The sequence below is a fragment of the Oncorhynchus nerka genome, linkage group LG21 (genome assembly GCF_034236695.1).
Source record: "Oncorhynchus nerka isolate Pitt River linkage group LG21, Oner_Uvic_2.0, whole genome shotgun sequence".
NCBI classification, from domain to species: Eukaryota; Metazoa; Chordata; class Actinopteri; order Salmoniformes; family Salmonidae; genus Oncorhynchus; species Oncorhynchus nerka.
In genome coordinates, this window is record NC_088416.1 from 6,748,179 (window position 1) to 6,759,808 (window position 11,630).

Consider the following 11,630-nt stretch of genomic DNA (forward strand, 5'->3'; position numbering starts at 1 on the left):
AGGTGGATGGTCTCAGACAGTCCTGCAGGTGAAGAAGCCGGATGTGGATGTCCTGGTCGTCCCGTGGTCCACGGTTGTGAAGCCTGTTGGACCCACTACAAAATTCATTCTCTAAAACGACATCGTGGTTTATGGTAAATTATCCGGCAACAGCTCTGTTGGATATTCCTGCAATCAGCATGCCAATTGCACACTCCCTAAAAATTTGAAACATCTGTGGCATTGTGTTGTGACAAAACTGCACACCTTTTGTCCCCCAGCACAAGGTGGACATGTGTAATAATGCTGTTTTGTTTATTTCAGCTTCTTGATATGCCACACCTTTCAGGTGGATGGATTATCTTGGCAAAGGAGAAATGCTCAGTAACAGAGATGTAAACAAATTTGTGCACAAAATGAGAAGCGTTGTGTACATATGGAACATTGGGATCTTTTGTTTCAGCTTGAACACTTTACCTGTTTAATTTATATATATATATATATAAATAAATAAATGAAACAGTTTAAATACATGATCATAGTGCCCCCTACTTGTGACAGGGAAAATTGAATTATATATTCTATAGTGTTAATGTTGGTCTGTCTTCTGACGCATTTCAATTCAACATGGATCTTTCATGTTCAATGATACACTGCAATGTGAAAAGCCAACTTCTCGAATTAGTAAGCATTGTTAGAAAATTCGGGTAACTTTCCGAACATTCCCAGGGAGGGAATAAGCAGAGAATCATCCAACAGGGATTTCAGAAAATTGCCAGAATTTTTCAACCATATTAGTAAGAAAAAGAAAATATACAGTGACATAACATTGTATAAAACATTTTAATGTCAATTATTTCATTAAGCAAAAATAGAAATAACCACCATTAACAGGGAAAATAACATTAAAACTGCAGCCTCGGGAGGATAGGATAAAATTCAAATAAAAAGTGATGCTTAATGAACTGGGAGATCCGGGAGAGGCATTTAAAATAGAAATAAAAAATGATTATTTATTCTCCCTCTCCAAAAAAAGACCAGGACAGAGGGGCACGGACACGTCGTCTTCACTGGTCAGGGAGCGATTTTCATCTGGACTGTTCAACTGAAACGAGAAAAGAGGGAGAGTTTAGTTTATAGCATCAAGCAGTGTACCCACATAAAATGACTTGCAGATGCTGGGTACAAAAAATAGATACCTTCAGAATGAGATAGCTATACAGACCACATACTTGGAATGACTAGGTAATAAACAAATGCTCTAAAGTGGCTCATCAACAATGCCTTTGAAGGAACAATTGCAAGCGGCACTGGCATAATGAAGGATATTACAAAACCCAAAATAATAAATAAGTGAAAACATGGTTGTGTCTGAAATGGCATCATATTCTCTATATAGTGCACTACTTCTAACCAGAGCCTATGTGGCTCTGATCAAAAGTAGTGCCCTACATAGGGAATAGGGTGACATTTAAGACAAAAACCATGAAAAAGCACTGCAGTAGCACATGAAATCCAAATGAGTGCTAGACTAGTTGGATATAGCTTACTGTAGGTGGAGATGTCAATCTCTTCTGGGAGCTCTGCCACGTTGACCTCGAAGCGGTCCTGCACATCGTTCAGGGTCTTGGCGTCAGTCTCGTCAGACACAAAGGTCACGGCCAGACCTTTCGTCCCGAACCTGCCTGCACGGGCCACTCTGTGCAGGTAGGTGTCGGAATCCTCGGGCATGTCGTAGTTGAAGACGATGTTGACGCGCTCAATGTCCATCCCTCGGCCAAACAGGTTGGTGGCCACCAGGATCCGCCTTTGGAAGTCCTTGAACTGCTGGTACCGGGAAAGCCTGGGGGAGGAAGGGGGGCACCCATAGATTTAGAATAAGTAGAACAGGCATTCTACATCCTGCTTCACTCCTGTGGGTACACTGAAACTGTGACCCATAAACGTGTTGTCTGAGAGAAAGTTCTTGTTAAGTCGATCTGGATAACAGCTTCTGCTACATGACAATTATAGAAAATGTGCAAGTAAATGAGATTCTCAATTTGATTGTGCAACTCCTCATTCCTCTCCTTTTGAAAAAAAGTCAACAGTAACTGAGGAGAGGAGGAAATGTGCTTGTATGAAATTAGACTCCATTCACACATAATGCAAATGACATTTACAGGGGTGGAATCCCAAATTAAAATGTGTAAAGTAGTAAAAGACATTTAGCTAGACATTGTATGGATAAAAATGATATGCTACTTATCGTTTTAAATATGTGCATGCTTCTCAGAGTAAACAACTGATTGAAAGGGGAGGGGTAGATCAACTTCAGCAAAGGACACTTATGCTTCCTCAGCAGGAGGCGAGGACTACTAACGAATTGACACTCCTCAACCACTTATCGGTTTACGGATAAGAGGACGGAAAAGTCAAGGACATTCTTTTGTCCTAAACCCTATGCACTTATTAATATCTGAGATGACTTAAATGTAAGCAATATCCTAATATTGCTTATACCAATCAAAACTGCTCAGATTTTAACAAGTGCATAGACTGTAGGGTTTAGCCAGTGATTTTTTCCTCTCCATCAGAACCCACCTCTCCTCCTGGGCCATGCCCCTGTGGATGGCGATTGCAGGGAAGTTCTGCTCCACCAGCAGCTGAGACAGAGCCACACAGCGCTGCACAGACTTCACAAAGATCACCACCTTCAGACAGAGGAGAAAATGGCAGTGAGACACCGAAGACAAACATGGGGCACAAAACCCATGCTGCATCTGATATGGCACCCTGGCTTTACCCTGGTCAAATAAATGTACACTCTGAAGACGAAAAACAAAGGGCATAAAACTCACAGGCAGAAACTTTGTCGGTGCATAGACTTAGTTCACTTGAATGAGTACAATTGTATTTAAAAACGTGACTTTCAAATCCATGGACAAAATACATTCAACTCACTCAGATGAATGCTAAAACGTAATTTATTTTAGTTTTAAATTCTCTGAAAAGACCTCTGTCCGTACCTGGTTGAACTCGAGCACATCGAGCAGGTCGAAGAGCTTGCGGTTCTTCTCGCTATCCTTCAGCTTGCAGTAGTACTGCTGCAGGCCGTGCAGCGTCAGCTTGGTCTCATCGTCCACAAACACCTCCATGGGCTACAGGAGATATTCATTAAGCACCAAACAGAACACAGGGAGGGACTACCAGGACTTCCAGTGCTAAACATTTTGCTAGTGTGCCCTAATGAATAGAACATGGGGAAAGAGTCACTCTTTGGCCAGTTTTATAAACCTAGCCACATTAAGTGAAAAACAGGAGTAAACCACATTCTGTGTGTTGGTGAATGAAGAACTACAAATGTGATTGTGAACATCAATTACTAGTACTAGAGCTGGATGGAACTTTATTTATTGCCAGGACTGTTCCTCCCGAAAATGTCCAGAGCCACAGACCCAGGTTAAGAGGGTCAACTCTGGCCACTTGTAAAAAGTTCCAGTCTAGCACATCTAAGCTTTGCCTGCTCGTGACTGTCTGTCTCACATGAATACTAAGCCATATCCAAAATCCTTTTAAAGAAAAAAGGGGGGCAATCAGCAGTTTCTACATCAATTTTTAGACATTTAAAATTAAAAGAATGACAAATGCCCATGAGCTTAGTTCAACTTCCGTACCCCACCAGAACCCAAAACACAAGCTTGTTTCATTCCAATGCTTGTAAACAAAGCAAACGCAAAAATAAACTATATAGTCTCAAAACATGGTCAAAATGATCATTGACAGTCAGTCCTTGCATATAGCTCTACGAATTTCAGAGTGGTTAAATTTCTCCAGACCTATCCCTCCAAAACAGGGGCCAGGAAGATGATTAAGTAATGTTTATACTGCCGATTGCCTCTTCAAAGTGCAATTTAGGGAGATGGGTTAATCTCTGTGCGTGTGTGTAAAACTGAAAAGTTTCAGAACATGTACATAACCACGGGTTATGAGAACCCCTTCAACGTACATCCTGCATGAACTTGCGGCAGACAGGACGGATCTCTTTGCTTAGGGTGGCGCTGAACATCATGCACTGCTTCTCGTGGGGTGTGAGCCTGAAGATGTCCTGAACATCACGCCTCATGTCTGAGGGAGAGACGATAGGAAAATAATATGGCCGTCACAAAAAAAAAAGTCAGCGCACTCAGCCTGAAAGCCGAGGACTACATAAAATGTAAATACTTTCCTAAGTTTTGGCTAAATCCTTACTTAAGTCACACCATCTATCACATCCTGTTCCAAGATCCACTACTACTTAGTAGGACAGTGTATTAGAAGTGCATTCTAAGTGGTATGCTAGTAGGTACATTGGAACACGTTTTCAATTCACCGTTCCTCTGTGACGTTTCAACTTACTCCTTGCTCCCGTCACTCACATCTGGCATCAGCCCCCCTGTCCAACTCACCCAGCTGCTCCAGCATCTTGTCACACTCGTCCAGGACAAAGTGCTTCACGTTCTTCAGGTTGAGGGTCTTGTTGCGGATGAGGGCCAGGATGCGGCCGGGCGTTCCCACCACAATGTGGGGGCAGTTCTTCTTCAGCGCGTCCTCGTCCTTCTTGATGGACAGGCCCCCGAAGAACACGGCTGCCTTGACGGTAGGCATGTACTTGGAGAAGCGCTCATACTCTTTGCTGATTTGGAAGGCCAGCTCTCGTGTGTGGCACATCACCAGCACAGACACCTGGTAGACAGAGAGAGAGGTAGGGAATGATGTTTAATACAGAGCTCTCTGGACAGCAGAGAAACAAAAAGCACACAAGACTATCCAATAGGATAAAACAGCAGTGTAAACAGTGAGATTAAAAGGAGAACAAATTCAGACTGCAATTGGCCCAGCGTCATTAGGGTTTGGCCGGGGTAGGCCGTCATTGTAAATAAGAATTTATTCTTAACTGACTTGCCTAGTCCAAATAAAGTTGCCGATTAGACACTTTCTTATGCAAGTATCCCCAGATACAGATTAAGCCTATTCCTAAACTACAAAGCACTCAATGGATTCTCCATCGAAAGCTATTTTTAGTAAAGGAGGGAGAATGTAACAGCAATTCAGTTGCTGCTTCCACAATGTAGAGATTCATTTCATTATTCAACCACTCACCTGCCCGTCCACAGGCTCAATCTGCTGCAGGGTGGCCAGTACAAACACAGCAGTCTTGCCCATACCAGACTTGGCCTGGCACAGGATGTCCATGCCCAGGATGGCCTGTGGGATGCACTCATGTTGGACTGAAAGACAGAAACGTAACTAGGGAAGTTAGTTAATTAAGAACAAATTATTATTTACAATGACGGCCTACCAAGAGGCCTCCTGCGGGGATTGGGGCCTGGGATTTAACATATATATATATATATATATATATAGGACAAAACACACATCACTGCATAAAGAGAGACCTAAGTCAACATAGCAAGGCATCAACACAGCATGGTAGCAGCACAAAACATTGTACAAACATTGGGCACAGACAACAGCACAAAGGGCAAGAAGGTAGACAACACATCACACTGACAGTTGTGGCTGCTTTGTAAGAGTGTCCATGATTGGGTCTTTGAATGAAGACATTGAGATAAAACTGTACAGTTTGGGTGTTTGTTGCAGCTCGTTCCAGTCACTAGGGGCAGAAAACTGAAGAGAGGAGCAACCCAGGGATGCGTGCGCTTTGGGGACCTTTAACAGAATGTTACTGGCAGAACAGGTGTTGTATGTAGAGTATGAGGGCTGCAGTAGATATCTCAGATAGGGGAAGGGGAGTGAGGCCTAAGAGGGTTTTATAAATAAGCATCAACCAGTGGGTCTTGCGACGGGTATACCGAGATGACCAGTCTAAGTATGATGTGATGCTTGAAGGGGCATACATGTATAACTCATAGTCGGAGTCCCAAATGACACCCTATATATAGTGGATTACTTTCCACCAGGGCCCAGTCACACACACAGCACTAGTTTTGAACAAAGCCCTATGGGGCCAGCTCAATAGTAGTACACTATGTCAGGAATAGGGTGCCATTTGACACACACAGAAAGGACAAAGTCAAAAACAGTCCTTGGTTGAAGGTGGGAAGTGCCTGTGAGGCTCACCTTCAGAGGGATGTTCAAAGCCACAGTCGACAATGGCGCGGAGCAGCTCTGGTTTGAGCAGGAAGTCTCGGAAGCCGGAGCTGTGGATGGAGACGTAAGAGCCCTTTACCTCCTTCTTGCCCGCAGGTGTGGCGGTCTCCGGGGCAACCTGAGGCTCCTCATCCTCTTCATAGTCCAACAGCTCGTTGTCAACGTCGTTCTCTGCCATTCTAGAGAAGGGTTACTTGCGTTAGTTGAAGCTAGGAAAGACTGGAGACTAGTTGGGGGAGGGGGCACTGTATCAACAATACAGTAAATTCAGAAGGTTAATTGAAATGCCAATTCAATAATCTATGTACAAATCCTCAACCTATAACCTTAGTTATATTAAATTAGGATTCGATTCATAAAGTGAAATGACAAGAATTGGAATCCTAGTGAAACATCACCGTCTAGCACAGGGTTTTCCATATTCGGTCCTTGGGACTCCAAGGGGTGCACGTTCCCTCCCCCCAACATTACACAGCTGACTCAATCAAAACTTGATGCTTATTTGAATCCGCTGTGTAGTGTTATGGCAAAAACCAAAACGTACACCCCCTGAGGTCCCTAGGACCGAGTTTGGGAAACACTCGTCTAACGTGTATTCCTACATAGCATTAGCTAGCTGCTAATAATGCTAGTAGCAGGCCGCACGCACACCGCCAAAGCTGGACAGTACGCAAAATGGGAAGCGAATACATTTGGCACATAATCATTACAATTTACTTAGCTAGAAACAAGGATTGGACCAGCGACCACCCTGCAACTCAGTTTACAGTAGTTAGCCAGTTGCCCGATTCAATCAAGTTGAACAAGGAATCATGCCTCACTCTCCGCACAAACAATGGCAGCCGCCTCCTCATTCAAACTGTGTGACAGCAAAGTGCTATAAAGGGAAATAGGTTCCAAATGCAAGGTGAATATTCAGAAATAACGTTGGCTCAAATTAATAACGAGCAAGACATTTCTAGGGCCTAACTTGACCTAAAATGTAATTCTCGGAACCAACCTGCGACACACTGCTAGCAGAAGTTAACTACTAACTGACACGACCGTGCTAGTACTAGCATTAGCTTGACGCAATGCTAAATGTGTTAGTTAGCTAGCCAGATTGCACAAGGTTTTCGCAAAGATTTTAACAAAAATATACTCGAACGTGACTGCTATCTATGAGCATTATGGAAATAAAATATGTTTCTTATTTACAATTCATGAAGATATTGAAAATTACTCAATACAGCACATTTTTTTATGCAATTAAAAATAGCACTTACTTTTCGGTGTTAATTCAAATCGGCTTCAAGTATCACACTGCTAGCTAGGTTCACAGGGGCAGAGTCTAGAAGCACTGTGCCCGTGTATTCGTGGCCACTATTGGTTAATTTTAAAGGCAATCTCACCAAAACGGCTTGAAAATGAACCATGATTGGTCTATTTTAATGCCGATCTTGAAAATGCCAACGAGGAAGGCGGGATTTCGCCAGCTGCCCTAAACTACATTGTTGGCATCATTTCTTGTTTGACCACTGTTATGGAAAAGGTACACTGTGATAGCCTTATTCAGCAATAATGTAAACATTTCAGTCGATTAGATTAGTTTATTAGTCGGTCGCAGATGTAATTGTAGGATAGAGTGAAATTCTTAAGATTTAAACTCCAAGAAACAATAATAATATGCATACTATATACATATTTATTTACAACATTTACAAACCAACAGCCTGCATTCATCCAGTTTGTATAAATATGATAGATGTGTGACATGAAGCTATACTGGGCAATTTGGGCAAAGGCGTAACAACGACTGTCTTGGACAAATAGACATTTGGCTTAAAACATTTATTCATTCATGGGCAATATGTGTGCATTTCCTGATCATATCAGCTTACTACATCTGTCTTCCCTCACCAAACCCATCAACGATTTGATTTATTTGACTATAATCATTTGATTGGTCCATCTTATTGACACTAAATAGATGTTACGTTAACCGTAGCTGTTAAAAGTCCAATAGTGGGAGTGTGCAGACTGATGGCGCGACTTTAATTCATGACTATTTCAGTTATGGCCAACAGAGGGCAACATTTATCCATAAAATACGATAAAACCTCACTGAATCAAAATTAATTGGGTTACATTGTAAACATTTTTCAGATATCGTATGTGATCAGTAACAATGCATTCATTTCCCGGAGTGGTCGCTCTGTGCTTTTGTAGTTGACGTAATAACTAAAAAAAAGGTTCAGTGTACTACTTTTGCCTCAGTTGAGTTGATGCTTTGCAAAGGACAGTCATCCTCATGTTCAAATAAATCACTTTGAGTGGACAAAGAAGACATTCTGTGTGAGTATAGCATAACTGGCCAAGATGCTGTAAAAAAATGTTTGAAATGTATTTTTAAATATATTTTTTATTTAAAAAAATGTCAGGTCCAATCTGAAGGATGACTGAAAACACAATGGATAGAAATCATAAACCGTTGAGAAAAATTATTCTAAAAGTAAGTCTCATAAGTTATTAAAAAAATGTTTGTTCATTCTGGGGCTATAACCTATATGCTGTAAAAACAGATTGATATGATTTATAGTTGGAAAAGTGGGCATAATTAATTCAGGGCTAAGGTTAAATGTATTTCCTTATGTTCATATACCCCAGGCTGGGACCCTCCAAGCTAGTGCTGGAGAGCAGGTCCTCCAGACAGACATCACTGACCATGATGGACTAAGGCTGCCAGCCCTGGTAGACTGCCCCCTTGACAGCCCCCTAAAGGTAAGAAAACGTCTTATAGTTCTGTTGCAAAACGTCTGGTTGTAATGGAGACCAGTTGGTTGCAATCTAGTAATATGACGTGTTGAAAACCAGTTTACAACGCGATAATAAAGCCATTAAGACACATGGACCAGCTACTAAACTCAGCAAAAAAAGAATCGTCCCTTTTTCAGGACCATGTATTTTAAAGATAATTCGTAAAAATCCAAATATCTTCACAGATCTTCATTGTGAAGGGTTTTAACACTGTTTCCCATGCTTGTTCAATGAACCGTAAACAATTTATGATCATGCACCTGTGGAACGGTCGTTAAGACACTAACAGCTTACAGACGGTAGGAAATTAAGGTCACAGTTGTGAAAACTTAGGACACTAACGAGGCCTTTCTACTGACTCTGAAAAACACCAAAAGAAAGATGCCCAGGGTCCCTGCTCATCTGCATGAACGTGCCTTAGGCATGCTGTAAGGCGACATGAGGACTGCAGATGTGGCCAGGGCAACACATTGCAGTGTCCGTACTGTGAGACGCCTAAGACAGCGCTACAGGGAGACAGGACGGACAGCTGATCATCATCGCAATGGCAGACCACGTGTAACAACACCTGCACAGGATCGGTACATCTGAACATCACACCTACAGGACACGTACAGGATGGCAACAACAACTGCCCGAGTTACACCAGGAACGCACAATCCCTCCATCAGTGCTCAGACTGTCCACAATAGGCTAAGAGAGACTGGACTGAGGGCTTGTAGGCCTGTTGTAAGGCAGCTCCTCACCAGCAAATGAGGAGATGCACTGCAGTACTTAATGCAGCTGCTGGCCACACCAGTTACTGACTGCTACTTTTGATTTTGACCCCTCCTTTGTTCAGGGACACATTATTCCATTTCTGTTAGTCACATGTCTGTGGAACTTGTTCAGTTTATGTCTCAGTTGTTGAATCTTGTTATGTTCATACAAATATTTACACATGTTAAGTTTGCTGAAAATAAACGCAGTTGACAGTGAGATGACGTTTCTTTTTTTGCTGAGTTTAGTTAGAACTAATAGTTTTGGAATTCAGATTTGAATTCTAAGGTTATGGTTTATAGCTGGAAAAGTGGGCATAATAATGGAGGGCTTAAGTTCTATGTATTTCCTTATGTTCCTATACCCCAGGCTGGGACCCTCCAAGCTAGTGCTAGAGAGCAAGTGCTCCAGACAGATGTCCATTCCGCTGGCCATGATGGACTAAGCCTGCCAGACCTGGTAGACTGCCTCCAGGATAGCCCTCGAAAGGTAAGAAAATGAAAATGAAATGTGTTCCGGAGTTCTAAATTGAGCAGCTGCTGAAAAATGAGCTCCTGTATATATTGAGATTTAAATGTTTTTTTAGAGTGAAGTACATCGAAAAAATCAAGAGAAAACTGCCAGACTCAATAGAAGACAAAACAAGGAACAAACCAAAAGACAGGCTTTTGAAGAAGTAACTATTTTTCATAAAATTGTACAGTTATCTTAGCTAGCTGAATTGCTAGCTGAATTGTTTACTTGTTGCTAAGCAGTTGCTAGGGACTCTCCTGGAAGAAGCTAGCTAGCTTACAAATAATAACAACAAAAAATATCTAGTTAACAGAAGAAAGGAAGACAAAATAAGGACAGAAGAAAAAGGAAAAGAAAAGGACAACAAAGTGAAACCTCTAAAGAAACAAGAGACCATAATACAAGAAACAGCACTATAGAGAGATAGAACAACAACAACGCAGCCACTGCCAGCTAGCCTACTTCAGCAGTACTGTATCATTTGAATTATTTTAGTCAATAAGATTCCTGCTACGTAAGCTTAACTTTCTGAACATTCGAGACGTGTAGTCCACTTGTCATTCCAATCTCCTTTGCATTAGCGTAGCCTCTTCTGTAGCCTGTCAACTATGTGTCTGTCTATCCCTGTTCTCTCCTCTCTGCACAGACCATACAAACGCTCCACACCGCGTGGCCGCGGCCACTCTAATCTGGTGGTCCCAGCGCGCACGACCCACGTGGAGTTCCAGGTCTCCGGTAGCCTCTGGAACTGCCGATCTGCGGCCAACAAGGCAGAGTTCATCTCAGCCTATGCCTCCCTCCAGTCCTCGACTTCTTGGCACTGACGGAAACATGGATCACCACAGATAACACTGCTACTCCTACTGCTTTCTCTTCGTCCGCCCACGTGTTCTCGCACACCCCGAGAGCTTCTGGTCAGCGGGGTGGTGGCACCGGGATCCTCATCTCTCCCAAGTGGTCATTTCTCTTTCTCCCCTTACCCATCTGTCTATCGCCTCCTTTGAATTCCATGCTGTCACAGTTACCAGCCCTTTCAAGCTTAACATCCTTATCATTTATCGCCCTCCAGGTTCCTCGGAGAGTTCATCAATGAGCTTGATGCCTTGATAAGCTCCTTTCCTGAGGACGGCTCACCTCTCACAGTTCTGGGCGACTTTAACCTCCCCACGTCTACCTTTGACTCATTCCTCTCTGCCTCCTTCTTTCCACTCCTCTCCTCTTTTGACCTCACCCTCTCACCTTCCCCCTCTACTCACAAGGCAGGCAATACGCTCGACCTCATCTTTACTAGATGCTGTTCTTCCACTAACCTCACTGCAACTCCCCTCCAAGTCTCCGACCACTACCTTGTATCCTTTTCCCTCTCGCTCTCATCCAACACTTCCCACACTGCCCCTACTCGGATGGTATCGCGCCGTCCCAATCTTCGCTCTCTCTCCCCCGCTACTCTC

The 11,630-nt window shown here is 42.9% G+C and overlaps 1 protein-coding gene across 1 annotated transcript; it reads right to left on the bottom strand.

Annotated features, from left to right (window-relative positions):
• Positions 1 to 803: 803 nt before the first annotated feature.
• Positions 804 to 7,482, bottom strand: LOC115103730 (ATP-dependent RNA helicase DDX39A-like). Its single transcript, XM_065006233.1, has 9 exons — positions 7,377 to 7,482; positions 6,082 to 6,290; positions 5,101 to 5,228; positions 4,407 to 4,683; positions 3,968 to 4,086; positions 2,988 to 3,119; positions 2,563 to 2,672; positions 1,530 to 1,822; positions 804 to 1,084 (listed from the first exon to the last, which is right to left on the bottom strand). Exons 2-9 carry the CDS (start codon positions 6,287 to 6,289, stop codon positions 1,068 to 1,070), a joined length of 1,284 nt encoding a protein of 427 aa, XP_064862305.1. The 5' UTR covers position 6,290; positions 7,377 to 7,482; the 3' UTR covers positions 804 to 1,067.
• Positions 7,483 to 11,630: the final 4,148 nt, after the last annotated feature.